This window comes from Zea mays, chromosome 7 (assembly GCF_902167145.1).
Source record: "Zea mays cultivar B73 chromosome 7, Zm-B73-REFERENCE-NAM-5.0, whole genome shotgun sequence".
Lineage (NCBI taxonomy): Eukaryota > Viridiplantae > Streptophyta > Magnoliopsida > Poales > Poaceae > Zea > Zea mays.
In genome coordinates, this window is record NC_050102.1 from 139673789 (window position 1) to 139692611 (window position 18823).

An 18823-nucleotide genomic window follows, 5' to 3' on the forward strand; every position below is an offset into this window, starting at 1 on the left:
CGCAGTCATCATTTGAATATGTATGCTTCGTCAACACTTATATATGGACATCCACCAAACATAGGATGTAGGGTATTGTGCTTTGACGACCTGAATGGTCAGTGTCACAACTTCATGACAATGCTCTAAAGCAGAATAGGTTGAGTTCGCGCTTGTGAAAATACTATTATTTATCACGCAGCGTCATTTAAACAGATCACAAACAAATCAAAATTAAATTTCTCCTACCTAAATCACATTTCAATGACCGAAAACCGGTCGAGAAGTGGCGGAAACCGCCGAGAATATCGAGAAACAGAACTTCGAATTGTAAAAAAAAAAGTTCAAACCGTCCAGAGTACTGAAATCTGCCAAATTTCGAGCGGTTTCATATTTTCGCAAGGTACCGGAGGGAGGGAGTATAACTTAGTGATGTCACATGTAACATGACACGTAGCTTTCGCATACCAGAATACTGGGCTGGGAATAGCCATTGGCAGCCAACGGAGACACGCATGTGGCACGAAAAACGACCGGGCACGCGCCCCACACCGTCGGCTACTGCGTTCGCCTCGCCGTCGTACTTGCAGGCTACCTATCGTATCGTATGGATCTCTCCCGAATCCCGTTCGGCCTGGCCGCCGGCTTTGGACATGCACGATGGGTTTGGGATCGCGTCGTGGTCCCCACAGGCCACAGGCGACGGAGTTAGTGACGACTGACGAGTGAGGCAGCGAGCCGATCGAGTGATCCCGGGGCGACCACCGCGCGCGCGGAGTCCTTTCTTTCTTGGCCGCGACCAAAAGCGAGCTCCTCTGCTGCTTCATTCGTTCGTCTACCCGGTATGCTTTTATTTCATTTCATTGAAATCCTTTTTGTGTTGCTATTGCAGTGAGACAGCAATTGCTCAGGTCTGTCGTCTGAACCACGTGACCCGACACACACACACACACACACACACACACACACACACACACACACACACACAAAAAGCAGGTCACTCACACGACATCGCCCCAGCCACTGCCAGGAACGGCAAGGCGAGCGAAACACGAGATGGAGCTGAAAAGAAAATCCGGAAGCGAAAACACGGTCGATCGCGAGGCCAAACCGACGAACGAAAGCGTCACGCGATCCGGGCCGTGTCCGTGTGCCCGCCGCCCGGCGTATAGTACGCGACGCGACGAGGAGATGGCGTTCGGTCAGCCCACCTGCTTATTCGGCGGGCGGGCGGGCGCAGATTGCACTGGAGTATGTAGTGCTCTCTGGTTTTCGCAAAAAAAAGAAAAGCTTGCTAATAGCCTGGTCATGGCCGGGTTTTGTGTTGCTACTTTTAGCTACTGATTGCTCGCTAGCAAAGTTGGTGGCCTTTGTGTAAGATGGCACTACCTCTGCATCCTTCTCCTTCCTTTCCTACGCTGTATCTCTTTCTTTCTTTCTTTCTGTGTGATTGTGTGTGGAATTCGGCCGCTCCTCCGCTATATATATAGCGACGCCCGGCCCGCACACAGACAGCTCCAGAGTCCAGACGCCTGATCGGAAAGCAACGTCGTTGCCCCCACCTCGTCACGAGTCAGAGAGCTACACAACAACCATCCTGTTCCCGCCCGCATACAGGACTCTAGCTAGCTAGCTAGCGTTGTTCCGTTGTGGTTGCTCTCGCTCTCGTTCGGTCGATCATGGAGTGGAGGGACAGCTTCTTGGACCTGGCGCTCATCCCGCTCAGCCTGCTCCTCCCCATGGCGTACCACGCCTGGCTGTGGCGCGAGGTCCGCCTCCGCCCGCTGCGCACGGCCGTCGGCATCAACGCCGCCACGCGCCGCCTCTGGGCCATCGGCATGATGAAGGTACGCACGTACGGCGCATTGTTTTGTCTGTGGATTTTTTTTTGGTTTCTTTCATGGTCAATTGGCTGCATGATGCTGCTGCGGTGCGTATGTGATTGTTAACTGTAAGCGCAGGACAACGCCAAGAACGCGGTGACGGTGGTGCAGTCGGTGCGGAACGTCATCATGGGGTCGACGCTGATGGCCACGACGGCGATCCTCTTCTGCACGGGCGTGGCGGCGGTGCTGAGCAGCACCTACACCATCAAGAAGCCGCTCAGCGACACCGTGTTCGGCGCGCACGGCGAGTACATGATGGCGCTCAAGTACGTGGCGCTCATGCTGCTCTTCCTCCTCGCCTTCCTCTGCCACTCCCTCGCCATCTGCTTCCTCAACCAGGCCAGCTTCCTCATCAACACCTCGGCCTGCCTCTTCTCCTCCTCCGCCGACTCCGACGCCGCCGTCCTCGGCCTCCCGCTGCCGCCCACCAGGGACTACATCGGCGACGTCCTGGAGCGCGGCTTCACCCTCAACCTCGTCGGCAACAGGCTCTTCTACGCCGGGGTGCCCCTCCTGCTCTGGATCTTCGGCCCGCTCCTCGCCTTCCTGTCCTCCATGGTCATGGTCCCCATACTCTACAGCCTCGACGTCGTCAACCTCATGGGCCACAGCGGATGCGTCGTCGTCAGCGGCAAATCTGCGGAGATGAACGGCGGGAGCGAGTGCGCGCGTGCCGTCTGAAGCTGCCGGACTTGTGTCCTCAACAAACCATATGCATGCGATCCGTACATGTGATTCGGTTGAGACTGTTGCCGCGCGCAACGGCCTGTGATGTGTCGAGCACCAAGGAGACGGCATGTTGTTCGTCGTCGTCGTTCTCTCATTCATGTGGGGTTATAGGCTAGCCGCGCGCCGTCGTAGCTGATGCTGATGTACTAGGAAAACCTTCGTTGCATGGATGACACGGAACCCATACCCCACGCGGTTCAGTTGCTTTGCTGCTCTTGGTGCTCGACAAGTTGACAGTGTGTGCCACTACAACACATATTCCAAGTCGGCTTTATCTCTTCCTGTCCCTTTGTCTAGTTTATCTTGACATGTGTGTGTGTATACATATACATATATATATATATATATATATATATATATATATATATATATATATATATATATATATATATATATATATATATATATATATATATATATATATATATATATATATATATATATATATTTTCTTTGCCATGGCGGTTCAAGCAGCAGAGAGACAGCAAAGGTTGGTGGCCGCTAGCATGCGCGATGCAGAATTCCACAATGTCAGCGAGTGCATGTCAGCTGGCGTGTATCAGGGATGTCGTCCATTATATTACCATGCCCAAATTCGATGACGGATCAGCACGCAGGCACAAACCGGCGCAGCAGGGCCCGTGCGCGCGGCTTCGAACTTTTTTTAAATATATTTTCGTAAGGAAAATGTCAAAGTATAGGTCTGGTCCTGGAAATCCCAAGAACAGCGTGCGTGCTCCTTATGTTCCAGAATAAATGACTCTCTGATAGTCTGATATTTAAAATTTATCTAGAAAAGAACATTCTACAAATTATGGGCATCACTTTTATTTTATGGTACTCGATGAACTTGCACAGGCCAATGAGGACCTGGGCCTGACCGCCTGAGAGTGAAAAAGGCAGCGAGCCTAGAGCCGTTCTAGATTTCACACTTGATTGCAACCACGTCGGCAGCCGCGAGCTGGGTGTATGATTCACCCCGCCAGGATGGCTCACTGAATCCCCAGCGTGCATCAAATTTGGCTTATAACACGTAGGTAACACAAATTCAACAGTTTTTTTTTCCTCTCTTCTCTCCAACTTTCTCGTGTTATCGATGATCCCAATGAGAACCTCACGCGTCGTCACGTCCAAAGTCATCATCATTCACCAACAGAAGCAACTGAACCCCATGGAGACAGACGTGAGGGCCAAAGAGCTTCGGCTGTAATTTGGCTGCACACCACACATGCTACATTTCATTTTAAGGACACCACCAGGCATGTTCAAATGCTAATCTGCCTTCTTGCTACAAGGGTGCTACTTACAGTTATGTACACTGCAAAATTGGCTTGCGCCTCAACAAGCAGTATGATTGCTCTATTTGTCTGTATGGTCTCATTTTGCTCGCATCCAAACGGATGAAAATGGGAAATAAAATGACGTAATAAACCATTAACAGCCGTCCAAAAAATTCCAGCACTTTTGCAACCGTATGGAGGGAGGGCTCCTTGGGTCCACTGGATGTTTGTCAGTTGCTGCACATACAGCTCCCAGATTACAGGCAGTTAGCTTTCCTCTACTTGCTTCGGAAGATGGAAACTCGTGATCCAAGCACCATTGCTACCAAAATTGCTTCACAAAAGCTGCCATACCCATGACATTAGCCACCTGATTAGTATGTTAGCTTAAGAATAGCATATGAAAACAATTGAAGTAAATCCGAACACAAATATGAAGAGATGGAAACTTAGTACTAATGCAAAACTTCATTCAAGGTGCAAATGTATTAAATTGCTGTGGATATACAATTGCAAGTGAATCAATTAATCAATCGCATGCTGTCACAGTACAGATATACCATCAAAGTCCATTAAAAAGAGGCAGAAATTTATAAATAACAAGCAACAAAAATAAAAACTCCAAGAGACTAGCCAGATCGTTGTGTAAAGGTACATTTGATTATTATTACAACAAAAACGTCTCCAATAGACTTTGTAAATAGCTCTTCAAATTTAGGAGGCTCTCCATCCCTACACCTTCACTCTCTTTTTTTGGATAGCATGCTTCACTCGCCATACAGAGTTCTAAATTTATACAATCTGTTAGACTAGTCTACTCCTTTTTTGTGAAATCTATTTTAGAGAGTAGCTAAATCAGTAAATTGAGAATCTTTTTGGCTAATCTCTTGGACTCTTGGAGTTGCTCTGAGCGTGACAAATAGTAAGACTGTTGCTATATTTCGGATGACTGAATTTTCAGGAAACAATCTTACACAACCAAGGTTATTAAAACGGTAAAACGTTGGAACGCTCATGGGTGAAATTTTGACTTTTAAACGTTTAAACTTTGTTTAAACGTAGTTTTAAACAACACAAGAAAAATACCAATACATCATAATTTCAGACAATAATATGAAGTTAAATACCAAAATAGAGAGGTTAGTGGCTTACCAAAACTTCACCCATGAGCTAGATTGAATCTCAAAAGTAACTAATAGACTGGGCCCAAAAAGTAGCTAATGGTCTAAAATGCATAAAACACTGCGTTTTACAGTTTAGAACGCCAAAACGCTAAAACGTGGTTTCAACCTCTAATTAAAGTTTTGACGTTTAAACGTAGTTTAAACATCGTTTAAACGTAGTTTTAATAACACTGTACACAACTAACTAGTACAATTAAAAGGACAACTCAAGACCATTCATAGTTTTTTTCTATTAGCCAAACAATGACAAATTGCCTGAATAACAACAAAAAATCAGGCACCTAACATATGCAAAAGAAAAATTAATGTGCAGCCTTCAACTATACTGAAGGCACGAGTTCTGCACATGAAGCACAGGCATCGGTAGACAACTTTTCAAGTCTAAATAGCAAAACACTGACTAGCAAAAAACACATAAACTAGTTCTTTTTGTATCCATAGCAAAGTTAAGGTATCATGAACTTGCCTTTGCTGGAGTCTTCTCATTTCTGTTTCTTAGTATTACGACTTGAGGAAGGTTTCGTAGATGATATAAGAGATGACGAAAGCAGAGTGTCAATATCCTCGCGTTGTCGTTTTCTTTCTGCAACCAAATCTTTTTGACTAGTTAACTTGCTGGATCGGCTTTTCTTGAGTTCTGGCACATGGCTACTTGCTTCATCAAAATGAGATGGACGTGCAAGATCCACTTGAGTTAAATTCCCAGGTCTTGGTTGCTCAGAAAACTTCCTAGCTCCTCTAGCCTTATTAGCTTTCTTCATATCAGGGTCTGTTGGTGGATAAGCACCATCATTCTTATTCGCTGGATCATAATTTTCATGATTTAAATTATCACATCTAGGCTTCTCAGAAACCGTCCTTGGTGCTTTTGACTTTTGTATCAACTTCTGCTGACCAGGAACTGCCGGTGGAGAAACATCATTTTTCTTGCTGTTTTCGCTGGCACTCTTTTTATTACATGTCCTCACCTTTGAATTCTGAAACAACTCTTGGTCAGTTGAAGCTTTATTAGTTTCCTTACAAAGATTCTGCTCCACAGTCATATTCAATTCTGTCTTCATTGTGACAATAGAGCCATCATCACCTCGTTTAACCAAGCCTTTAGAAAGCCCCAGATGTTTATCATTATGTACAGCCAATTTTTTATCATCCATTTGTTTTCTGATAACAAAATCCTGATCCATGTTTTCTTGCAGTGAACACTTGGTGACTCTCATATTACCACTATGCTTCTGTGACTTGTCTTCACTAGATCTCATAACGGACTCTTGAGTTCCAGGAATCTTTTGGTCCCATAATGATGTCCATTTTGATTGTTCTTTTGATAGACTTTCTTTTTCTACATTCCTTATAGCATGTGTTGGTTGCTCCTGGAATTTAACACCAACTCTCTTTGAGCTCATCAAAGCAGCTTTTTTGTTATCCTTCTGCTTAAGATGACTAGTGTACCTATGAGTATTTCTGGAATGAGGTTGGCCCTTTTCAAACATCAAACCATATGGCCGTTTAATTGAGACAAACAGATTCCGTTCTTCAGCGTCACATACTAAGGAATTCCAGTGTGAATTAATCCGCAAAGTTCTTGCATTTCCAACAATCCATAGAGAAAGCCTGGCACGTGTTAGTGCGACATTCATACGTCTAACATCTGCAACAAACCCAATGCTGCGTGCTTCACCAGTGCGATGGCTATCATCTGAAGAATTTGAGGCTCTAACAGTTGACAACAGCAAGATATCAACTTCACGACCTTGAAATCCATCAACAGTGTTTATTTCCATCTCGGCAACAATCTCAGGCCCAAAAGAGGAAGTGAACTTTGAACGGAGTATAGAGAGTTGGCTTCTGTATGGAGTAATGATTCCTATTTTCCTAGAGGTGAACTCCAATGGATATCTGTTCACAGAGAAAGTATATAGCCTTAGTTTCCTACACAATAATAAACATGAGCAGGTAGAGAGACAATACCCTCACCTGTTATTTAGAAATGACAGTATTTCAAGAGCTGCATCAGCTTCAAAATCATTACAGAGTGACTGTGTAGCAGCATTTCTTCCACAATGTTCACGTCCGTCAGCAATATCAAAAAACATGTATGGACCAAGACACTCATGAAAATGAAATGAAGCTGATTTATCAGCCACCTCCACACCATCAAGCAGTTTATTTTCGTAGAAATGTAAAGATGGAAACCTGCTAATCTCTGGATGCATGCGATACTGCAGACAGGTCAAAAGAAATAATTCACAAGGATTTAGCATAAAAGTTTAATGCTATTTCACATTTTGCATAAACCTGCTAATCTCTGGATGCAGGTGATACTGCAGACAGGTCAAAAGAAATAATCCGCGAGGATTTAGCATAAAAGTTTAATGCTATTTCACATTTTGCATACATATCTAGCAATAGTGAATCAATAAATAAAGAAACAAATACGAGAAAATAAGGGTCTACCTGTGGAAATTCATGATAAAGAAAAAAAAAAGAATGCTACTCAATTTAATCATGTCATGAAGGTTGTTATTGTTCAGTATTAAAATCATTACGATCACACAAAGCTATGCATGCACTAGAATCCCATCAGATAGCACAAAATAGCAGACAGCATAAACTGTTTGGATGGTCCAGCAATAGAAGGCCTTATCAGTAAAGAATACTCCCTCCGTCCCAAAATAGAGTTCTTTCTAGCCCACTTTTTTTTTCCGTCCACATTCTTTTTTCTCGAAAAGCACAGGAGAACTGTGCCCCATTATATTAAGAAGGTAAAGTGTTAGAATTACCCCGGCTGCGGAGGTTGTATGAGTGGCTAATGGTTGGAGGGTTGGAGGAAGAGGTGTGAGAGATTGCCGTGGTGACGCCTGACCTAGGGTTCAGGCGCAGCAATGGAGTTGAGAACAGTAGGGAGGCAAGACTCAATCTCTTTCTTTGATTAATCTTTCCTCATTACAAACTAAAGGCATAGAGGGCTTATATATTGCCCTGGCCTAACAAGACTTCCTCCTTTTAAGGGGATCTAAACAAACTACCTTTATTTAAGGAAAATCTAAACAACTCTAGCTATCTTATCTGAGTACTTATCTGCTTAGTCTAGCTTATCTTCCCCTGGCTGCTTAGGCCGGCGCCCATATACTTTTCCAGTCATAACATCTCTCCCTCCCTCGACGAACAGCTCGTCCTCGAGCTGAAATTGTGGGTAGGAAGTTTTGAATTGCTGCAGGGGCTCCCATGTGGCCTGCTCTAGCTGCTCTGCATTCCACTGAACCAGGATGGACCATTTACCACGCTGAAGTCGAGCTTTGAGAACTTTTTGTGGTGTGGGCAGAAGCCTGCCGTTTTCCAGTACTGGCAGAGCTGGTGGTAGAACAGGAGGTGATCCTCTGAAAGGTTTGAGTAGTCCTACGTGGAAAACATCATGGATGCGGGCTCCTTTAGGCAATTCCAGACGGTATGCCACTGAGCCGATGCGTTCCAGAACTTGGAAGGGCCCTGCATACCTTGGTCCCAGCTTCCCTTTTGGTCGGCTGACCAGTGATTGTGCCTGTCGGTGTAACAGGCGTAGCCAAACCCAGTCGCCCACCTTGAACTCCAGATCTCGGTGATGGCCATCATAAAACCGCCTAGCATGTTCCTGGGCCTGTAGGAGTCTGTCTCTGACTTCCGCGAGAAAGCAGTCCCGTTCGCGAAACATTTCTTCTATAGTTGGTGTAGCTGCTGCTCCTTGCTGGTATGGGATGAGTGGAGGGGGGTCTCTGCCATAGACCACTTTAAACGGGGTTGTCTTCAGGGCTGAGTGATAAGAGGTATTGTAGCAATATTCAGCCCAAGCAATCCAGTCAACCCAGGCCCTCGGACGATCCCCTGTGATGCAGCGCAGGTACATGGCGATAGTTTTATTGACCACTTCGGATTGCCCATCAGTCTGTGGATGAAAGGCTGTGCTCATCCTTAGTTTGACGCCGGCTAGCTTGAAAAGGTCCCTCCAAATGTGTCCCGTGAACACTGGGTCTCGGTCACTGACTATAGAGCTTGGGAACCCATGTAGTCGGACAATCTCATCAAAGAATGCCCTTGCTACTGTGGCTGCTGTGTATGGATGACTCAATGGAATGAAGTGGGCATATTTGGAGAATCGATCGATGACTGTAAGAATGACTGATTTGCCATATACCTTTGGTAGGGCTTCGATGAAATCCATTGAGATGTCTGACCAAATCTGAGCTGGTACCTCCAAGGGTTGCAATAGTCCTGCTGGATGGAGTGTTTCTGTTTTGTTTTGCTGGCAAACTGCACAAGAACGAACCCAATCTCTAACCAGTGCCCTGTCCCTGTGAACAAAGAAATATGTCCTCAACCTTTGCAGGGTTTTCTGGATGCCGCCGTGGCCTGCGGAGTGGGCTGTGTGCAGGATAGCAGGAAGTATGCTGGAGGATTGTGGTACAAAAATCTGATTGCCATGCATTATGAGTCCCTCTCTGATCTGCCATGGCGCACCCTGCTGCCCTGTGCTGATCTGATTGTGCAGGAGCTGAAACTCTTGGTTGCTTGCACAGTCTTGCTGGAGGTCTTTGTAGAGTTGAAAGGTTGGTGTTGAGATCGTATAGACCGATCCACTGGTGGTTTCCCTGCGCAAAAGAGCGTCTGCTACTGTATTTAGTCGACCAGCCCTATATTCCACCTTGAAGTCGAAACCAAATAGCTTACTAATCCACTGATGCTGAGGTACAGTTGAGAGCCGTTGATCGAGCATATACTTGAGGCTGAAATGGTCTGTACGTACCACAAATTTTCTGCCCCACAAGTATGGACGCCAATGGCGTACTGCCTGTACCAGTCCAATGAGTTCTCTCTCATATGCAGCGAGCTTGACATGTCGGGCTGCAAAGGGGCGGCTGAAGAAGGCAATTGGTCCCTCATCTTGATGCAGTACAGCGCCAAAACCTGAGCCGAACGCATCACAGTCAACAATGAATGAGTTGGCAAAATTTGGGAGTTGCAAGACAGGGGCTGTAGAGAGAGCTCTTTTCAGTGCCTCAAATGCTTTGTCTGCCTCCGGACTCCACTGGAAACCCTCTTTTTTTAGGAGTTTTGTTAGTGGTGCAGCTATTACTCCAAAACCCTTGATAAACTTGCGATAGTAGCCTGCCAACCCCAGAAATCCTCGCAGTCCTCGTGGTGCCTGTGGCTGTGGCCAGGAAGTGACAGCCTCCACCTTGGCACTATCCATGGCGACTCCCTCTGCAGAAATCACATGTCCCAGATAGGTGACGGTTGTGGTTCCAAAGGAACACTTAGACTGCTTGGCGAACAGCTTGTTGGCTTTCAAGGACTCCAAAACCGCCTTGACATGTATTAGGTGGTCAGACCATGATGCACTGTAAATGAGAATGTCATCAAAAAATACAAGCACAAATCGCCGAAGGAACTGTCCCAACACTTCATTCATGAGGGCCTGGAATGTTGCCGGGGCATTGGAGAGACCAAATGGCATGACCAAGAATTCAAAATGACCATGATGTGTTCGGAAGGCTGTTTTGTGCACATCATCGGGGTGAACACGGACCTGGTGATAACCTGAACGCAGATCCAATTTGGTGAAGAATCTTGCACCTTGAAGTTCGTCCAACAATTCATCCACTACAGGTATAGGATATTTATCCTTTACTGTCTTCTCATTCAAGGCTCTGTAGTCAATGCAAAAGCGCCAAGAATTGTCACTTTTCTTTACTAACAATACTGGGGCTGAGAAAGCCGATGTGCTGTGACGGATGATGCCTTGTTGGAGCATGGCCTTACACTGGGCTTCAAGTTCATCTTTCTGGAGCTGTGGATATCTGTAAGGTCGTACTGCTACTGGTGTTGTTCCTGGGAGGAGATGAATCCGGTGATCGCAGCACCTAGCTGGGGGAAGGCCACTAGGTGTCTCAAACACTTCCTGAAGCTGCTGTAGCAGACATTCCATCATAGGTTTGGGCTCTGCCTTGAGTGACCGGACTGCAGGTCTCATGGAAATGTCCCAACGCTGCGAACCCAATCCCTTCCAGAGAATACGCTGTCCTCTCCAGAATGCCATACACAGATCTTCAAGATCCCAAAGGATGGGTCCCAAAGTGCGCAGAAATGTGATACCCAATATAATGTCAAAGGAATCTAGAGGAATGGCATATGCGTCCATCAAGAACTCTTCACCGGCAATGGACATACCAATACTGTTAGCAATCTGTCGGCAGTGAATCTTGTCGCCATTTGCTACTGTGGCCTGGAAACCTTGGTTGGAACTGTAGGCTAGCTGCAGCCCATCTGCAGTTTTGAGGCTGACAAAATTGTGGGTAGAGCCCGTGTCAAGAAGAGCTGTGAGGGTGTATCCCCGAATGTCGACTTGCAGTTGCATGGTGCCCTCTGAGCGGATGCCTGTTAAGGCGTGGAGTGAAATAATGGGTGCTGGATCCTCTGGATTGGATTCATCCTCGATTCCTGTATCCTCTTCAAAATCTGTGACCTCCAGATAGAATAGACGCGGGCACCGATGACCACGAACGTATTGTTCGTCACAGTTGTAACACAGTCCCTGTTTGCGGCGCTCAGCCATCTCGCCGGGGGTGAGCTTCTTAAATGGACGTTGTGCCCCCGTGCTGGTTGGTGCTGCTACTGTTATAGTGGACTGTTGTGCTGGAATAGGAAATGATGGCCGCTGGGGAGGCCTCGACGGCTTGCTGGTAGTTGATGTATGGTGGACGTCGAGTGCCTGAGCCCTTCGTTCATATGCTCTTGCTAAACTTAATGCATGATTGAGATCCCGAGGAGCCATAAGTTCGACATCGATCTTGATACGCTCTGGAAGACCTGCCGTGAAGAGTTGTACCTTCTGTTCCGGAGTGAGTGGCGTGGTGTGAGCCAGTAAATCCCAGAACCTCTCCTGATAATCCTCCACTGTTGTCCGGAATGGAAGCCTTGCCAATTCCCCGAGTGGGTTGCTGCGAAGCGGTGGTCCAAATCGGAGTTGGCATAGCTGCTTGAAACGCCCCCATGACAGGGGTGGTTCATCACGCAAGAGCTGGCTGTACCAAGTCCGTGCAGCACCGAGCATGTGATATGAAGCCAACCAGACTTTCTCCTCTTCCAACGTGCGCTGTCCCTCGAAGAATTGTTCACATCGAGTCAACCAGTGCATTGGATCTTCCTTGCCATCAAAGGTTGCAAACTCCAAGCGGTGGAAGCGAGGAACAGCAGCAGATGGTGGTGGAGAGAAAGCACTGGGTATGGTGTGAGGTAGTGGGGGAAAGGATGGAATGGGAGACGGTGAATGTGGTAACGGCAGCAGGTGCGGTGGAAGTGAGGTGGTGGTGTGTACTGGTGCAGATATGGTGGTGGGTGGTGGTGGAAGTTGGCCATCGGCCGCTGTCATAGTCGGTGGCAGTCCACCATATCCAGGCATGCCGTAGGGGCAGTCTGGTGGCGGCGCCATGGCCGATGTTCCTGGTGTGGATTCCACCGCGGCAATGCGGGAGGACATGGAGGCCATCTGCGTGGCGAAGAGCCCCAGTTGGCGCTGGACTTCAGCAAGGGCGGTGGTGATTGCTGCCAACTCCGACGGCTGGGCTGAAGCTGCAGTTTCAGCTTCAGCAGATCCTGGCATATCTGATACCAGGTTGTTAGAATTACCCCGGCTGCGGAGGTTGTATGAGTGGCTAATGGTTGGAGGGTTGGAGGAAGAGGTGTGAGAGATTGCCGTGGTGACGCCTGACCTAGGGTTCAGGCGCAGCAATGGAGTTGAGAACAGTAGGGAGGCAAGACTCAATCTCTTTCTTTGATTAATCTTTCCTCATTACAAACTAAAGGCATAGAGGGCTTATATATTGCCCTGGCCTAACAAGACTTCCTCCTTTTAAGGGGATCTAAACAAACTACCTTTATTTAAGGAAAATCTAAACAACTCTAGCTATCTTATCTAAGTACTTATCTGCTTAGTCTAGCTTATCTTCCCCTGGCTGCTTAGGCCGGCGCCCATATACTTTTCCAGTCATAACATAAAGAAGGTCTAGAATAGACATACATGGTAAGTTGGTAACTACATTCATATGCTACTTAATGAATATGTGATTAATCTAAAACGAATTATATTTTGGGACGGAGGGAGTATAAGTAAAACTGAAAAGCAGCAGCCCTTCCTCTCAGGAATTCGCTTAGAAGCAAGGCATGCCAATCATGCAAAGATGATACACAGATCTAAGTATAGGAAGTTAGAAACAGAATGCAATAATGATCAACCTGTTTAGTGAGCATAATCACTGGGTAACCAGCTCTTTGTAGTCGTTCAAACATGCTGCACTCATAAAGAAACTTGCTAGCCAATCCAGACATCACAGTGGCAGGTAGTTGCTTTGGATCACCAACCTTCAAAAGCAACATTTTTTAAGTAAATAAGTACAAAATCTATTATACATTTAGTGTATTGCCCAAAAGTACAAAGCAACACAGTACCATTATACATTTAGTTCCTCTCGATTTCAGAATCTGAAGGGGAATTAGGGTCGCTGGCTCCAGGGCCTATAGAGAAGAAATCAAGAGAAACTTATGTTTGGTTCAATAGAAAATAAAGCTAGAACAATTCAACATAACCCAGTGAGTGCTATGGAAATACCTGTGCAGCTTCATCAATAATAACAACATCAAACAGTGCATGCTCCGAAAAAGTACCATATTTATTAGATGAAGCAGTTTCCGAGCAAACTCCATAAATGTCACCTCCACACCCACTAAGTGTAGTCACGATTATTTCTGCCTCTCCAAGAATCGACTTCCGTACCTTGTGCTTCAGAAACTTGTTTTCATCAGCTATTTTCTTTTCACGGGCATGAGCAGTGGCCAGTTCTGCAGAAACTACCCTTTTCTGTGCATACAAAAAGTTAAGCTTTCCACCAAGTGCTTCATCGGAAACTTCATCTGCCTCACCTTCACCAGGTACAGAAGAACCATCTTCACTTTTATCAGACTCAATTAGTTTTTGCCTTGACTCATAATATCTAATTCTGTCCACAATCTTCTCCAATTTAGACCTAAGTGAACTAGAGGATTCAGCATCAGATGATTTTTTGCCATCATTATTAATGTTCAACTGATCTGATAATCTTTGCTCAACAAGTGTGTCAATGAAGAAAGGCAACGAATTAGAATGGACCGTCTTTGCATTACCAACCCTCACTATGTAAGGCTTATACAGCTTTCCATCAGCACTGTACAATCCCTCACTGAGCCTTGACACAAGCTCATCAACTGCAGCATTTGACTGCGCACAAACTAAAGCCCTTCCCTTCACAAACCGCTCTGTTGTTCGAGGACATTCTTTCTGAGAATCCTTTTCCAGTTGTTTAGCAAGGGCTGCATCCTGCCAAGCTCTAATTACTGCAGCAGATTGGCTAATCTTTGCTCTTGGCTTTGTAAAATCAGTACTACCGACGTACTCATTTCTCTGTGACTTGTAAGGGTCACCTGCATGTAAAGATAGCAATGCACTTACAATTGCTACGATTGTTCTTGTTTTACCTGTACCTGTAGAAAAAGCAAGTACAAATATTTACACTTCTTACACATGGTGGATAGAGTTGAACAAAATTGCACATAAACATCATGGATGGACAGACCTGGAGGTCCCTGAATAAGGGACAGATCAAAATTTGCTTTAGAGCTTGTTGGTCCAATGGCAATGCTTAGAGCTTGGAGCTGGCTATCATTGTATGATGACTCTAATGCTTTCCTCATAGGGAGTGCAAGTCGATCAAGATACACTTTTCCAGAATTATGATGGCTTGCAGCGCAAGAAACAGGATTCAAGATTGCCGGCAGCACTGGGATATCATGTAACGATGAGAGAGCACTGAATTCACGAATTTGGGGGGTCATGCTCATAACCCGATTCAAGAACCACTTACTTCTTTCCACAAGAAACCGTTTCACTTTATTTAGGCGTGCATTGTCACTAGAAAGAAAGAACTTCATCACAAAAATCAATGCCTTATTTTTATCACTCTCACGCCGCTCCACCTGAAAGAATAGAAAAATATTTGATGACACTTTAAAAGAGTATATTTCATTGGACTGCCAGACAATGATGGTCAACGACTGTACCTTCCCAAGCACATGGACTTGTTGTCCTTGGTTCTTCAGTGGATCTTTGGTGAGTAGTACTAAATCATTCTCTGTGCAACCTCTGAATTTGATCGACTGGCTATGCTCAGGACGGGCACGGACAATAAGGAAATCATCAACTCTTTCAACTGCGAGAATAGATACGCATCCACACATCATGTCATCAGGGGGAGTCTCAACATAAGCATTTTGCAACTGAGCCTTGAACTCTTCTAGAACTAATGGCTGGAAAATTTCAACATATTGAGCTGGTGAATCAAAACATACCGGAACTTCTTTTAAAGCAGGTTTTCTTACTATCTCAGGAGAAGATAACCCAACAACAGCGAAGTAGTCCATTTCCAATATGTTTCTAAACCAGCTACCCAGTTTAGGTGGTTGAAGTCGTCGAGTACTTGTAACCCTACTGCCAGAACCTGGTTTTCTTCCAACAGGCACTGGAAGCTGAACAACTTGTCTCTTGGGAACTAATATACAAGGCTTTCTTGAAAGAACCTGTGGCCTCCGGTAATTATCAAGTGCATGGTCTAAAGGATCATCTTCATCATCAGATATATCCCTGAAGATGGATTTAAATTTTTCTGTATCTGACAACAATTTAGGATGCAGTTGTTGAGAAGTGCCAGTAACAGATGATTTAACCATTTTGGGTGAAGTGGAATTATTATTTGTGTTCATTGGCGGTCTCGGTTTTTTCATTCGAAGTAATCCTTTTGTGGCAGCAATGTTGTCCCTACTATCTGTTGATACAGGTTTAGAAGAGGCACTAATATTACTAACAGGATGACATATCTGTGGTTCTAAAGGTGAGTGTCTATTGTCGTTCAGCGTACTTTGTTCTAGAGGTGTAGCATCTTTCAACATATTGGAAGCAGTGGATGCATCATTCTCCATAACTGATGACAAAACCTCCTCACTGGACACGTCAGGTGCCAGTAAATTATCCTCACTGTCTGAAAGGAGAATTATTTCATGAACATCTGGTGGATGGGAGGACTTTGTGCTTTCAACATCCACAAAACTGTCCATGCCAGAATGTCTCTCATGAACTGGAGAGGGAACACTAACAATTGGTTCTTTAAACATTGGTAAGTCAGCTAACCCTCTCCTTTCAATTTTTGTGGCAACCTCCTTGGACAGTACAAGTTCAAGATTTGAAACTCTCTCTTCAAGTTCATTGATATTTACTGCATCTGAAAAAAGGCAAAAGATGTCACAATTTTCTTCTTGAAACTTTTAACACATTCAAAGGTTGGACCATTATTTATATTTCTAACCATGTGAAATGATATTGTCAAGATCTTCAATGTAGCATTGAATGGTACCGCTATGTGAACATTTTAGTTCTTTCAATAAAGAGAGCATGCATTGTTTCCAATGTCTGATAATCACAAGGAGAGATGATTTTCCCCAGTGAACCAAATGAATAAACCATGAAATATCCATAGGATTCTGAAACACTGTCGTCGTACTGCAAGATAGGGTGCGGCAATTTGAGTTGACCCTCTCATAGACCAGAGGAAGCAACTCAAGCAAACGGACGCAAGATATCTGAAACAAAAGTTAGAAATGAAGGTATAGTAGGTGAAAATAATAACATAAACAATGTTTTTAAACTTTATAAGAAACACCGCAAGAGATTTACCTGACACTGTTTGAGACCTATTAGCTCCTTTCCTTCTCTTAGGCATGTGGAAATGAAAGGCCAGAGAGTTGCAGAAAGCAAAGTGCAGAACTTCTCCCAGTTACTAACATCCACAGCATGTTCTGGTGGACTAGCTAGGACACTTGAATAGGGTTGTCGCAAGAAACCCCCTTCTGGAGGTTTCGCTGGCTGTGCAATTTGGGGTCTTTGAACGACAACCTCCTTAAGTAGTTTGCATATGACAAAAAACAAGTGATGAAAACTACTAAAATCTGCCAAAACTGATCTTGTTCCCACCTGGATATTCCAACAAAGTAGATAAATTATTATTGACCCTTTCCTACTCAAGGAGGGGAAAATGGATACAACTGAATGAATAGGCAAGTGAAAAAATATGTTCTCCTTGATCCTCAAATTGAATAGCACTACAGCCCTTTAGAACTAAGAGATACCATAATTCCCATCCAAAACTGTTTGAACAAAAATAAAATTTAGTGGTGTGAGTATGCGTACTCAGGGTTCTTTAATACAATGAAACACAGCTCTTATACGTGTTCAACAAAAACAGAATTTAAATATGACTAAATTGTGCTGTTGGTATTCCTCCAGTAACTGCAAGAAACTGACAGTCTGACACCAACCAAGCGAATTTCAAACTTGGATTCAAGCTTCAATCCCTAAGTCCAAAGTGATGATAAATGACAGAAACAAGAGTCCAAAATTTTACCAGTTGAACTACATATCTTAGACCCAGAAAAACAGCAGTGAGTGAAGATGCACTCGAGCACAGAAATTGAAGCCCAGAAGTCAAACCCCGTGCTTGAGATACATGTTCCAAGAGAGCTCTTCCAACTTGCCGCACATCCTATAAGTAGAGTAATGAGTAATACTAAGTCGTTAGATGCAACGAGTAGAATTATAAACATAATGGAAGTAACCTTACATCATTATTATCGACTAGCGCCAAGATCAAACTTTCTCCCATCATTGGTTCCCAAGTCCACTGCTTTTGAAGCCCACGATGTTCAATTTGTGTCATGACATGAATGGCTAACCTAAAAAATATTAATTTCATGTAAGTACGACATTCTGGTAGAAATACTTAGGACTTAAGGTTTAATCAGTAAATGATATGCCTAGATATCTGTTAGAGATTATATATGAGTGTACCTAGGCATATCTTTTAAATTTGTAAATGCCTTGTACTCCAAGCCATATTGGCACCATATATATATGATCACCCCCTACCTAAGGGTCTGTGGTGTTTCCCATTTATCTTTATACATTGTATCAACAGTCTAGGTTTCCTCCTGCCCTAGTGAAAGCTCCATGAGTGGTTTTGGTATTGAGATAACTAATGGACTAACATGTATTCTGAGCGTGATGAATGAGATAGTCCGGAATCCACAAAGATAAGCAGGTGCTCTACAAGGATGAAGATTAAGGCAAATGAGGTGCCTGGCATTGTTGGATCTAGGGAGGTCATTGATACTGCAGAAGTGAAGACTTGTAGAAAGACGTAAAATCAAGATGCAAGGCAGGTATAAGCTAGGACATTTCGTTTTACCGGTCAAGACGCAATAGAGTGTGATCGGATTTAGGATAAATAGATGTACTATTAAGAGGGGAACTCAAGGTTCAAATGGTTGCTTATGTGCCATTAGGTGAAATGAACTCATGCATTTGCATAAGAACCTAATGAAGTTGTGAAAACCACCTAGACATCACTTAGGCTAACTCATGATCCATGGTGTTTGGAACAAGTTGGGGCTAGCACGTGAAAAGGTGGGAAGATGAGACAAACAGAGGGTGGCGTACCCTAACTGTTGATAGTGTCGAACTGATACAATGTCAGTCTGACGGCTAACCGTAGTGCGTGATAGAGAGATCGTCGGACCCAGAGATATGGTCTGACAATGGACATTGGACCAATACGACAGTCTGGGTTGCTCTCTGGTCACTCTCTGCAATGTGTTG

General features: G+C 44.7%; 2 protein-coding genes across 4 annotated transcripts in view; one reads left to right on the forward strand and one right to left on the reverse strand.

The window, feature by feature from the left end:
* The first annotated feature begins 1268 nt into the window (after positions 1–1268).
* Positions 1269–2881, forward strand: LOC100276373 (uncharacterized). Its single transcript, NM_001150179.2, has 2 exons — positions 1269–1826; positions 1941–2881. The coding sequence occupies exons 1-2, from the start codon at positions 1659–1661 to the stop codon at positions 2544–2546; spliced, it is 774 nt and encodes a 257-aa protein (NP_001143651.1). The 5' UTR covers positions 1269–1658; the 3' UTR covers positions 2547–2881.
* An 893-nt stretch (positions 2882–3774) lies between these two features.
* Positions 3775–18823, reverse strand: part of LOC103632948 (helicase SEN1) — a 45505-nt gene continuing 30456 nt past the window's right edge. Inside the window, exons 11-23 of one of the 3 annotated variants that reach the window (XM_035961039.1) lie at positions 17790–17901; positions 17574–17711; positions 16847–17143; positions 16479–16752; positions 16035–16394; positions 15181–15941; positions 14697–15096; positions 13697–14604; positions 13537–13602; positions 13324–13449; positions 7033–7277; positions 5525–6954; positions 3775–4219 (exon numbers count right to left, since the gene is read on the reverse strand). In XM_035961039.1, coding sequence (XP_035816932.1) covers positions 5541–6954; positions 7033–7277; positions 13324–13449; positions 13537–13602; positions 13697–14604; positions 14697–15096; positions 15181–15941; positions 16035–16394; positions 16479–16752; positions 16847–17143; positions 17574–17711; positions 17790–17901 — 5101 coding nt within the window. In that variant the 3' untranslated portion in view covers positions 3775–4219; positions 5525–5540. Of the gene's footprint in view, positions 4220–5524; positions 6955–7032; positions 7278–13323; positions 13450–13536; positions 13603–13696; positions 14605–14696; positions 15097–15180; positions 16395–16478; positions 16753–16846; positions 17144–17573; positions 17712–17789; positions 17902–18823 lie in introns of all 3 variants that reach the window. The other 2 variants (XM_020541012.2, XM_020541013.2) reach the window with 2 other exon arrangements.

Excerpts from the sequence above, each read along its gene's own strand:
- LOC100276373 (NM_001150179.2), top strand. The coding sequence starts at position 1,659 with ATGGAGTGGAGGGACAGCTTCTTGGACCTGGCGCTCATCCCGCTCAGC. Across the intron at positions 1,827-1,940 it reads GGGCCATCGGCATGATGAAG|GACAACGCCAAGAACGCGGT; the intron begins GTACGCACGTAC and ends CTGTAAGCGCAG.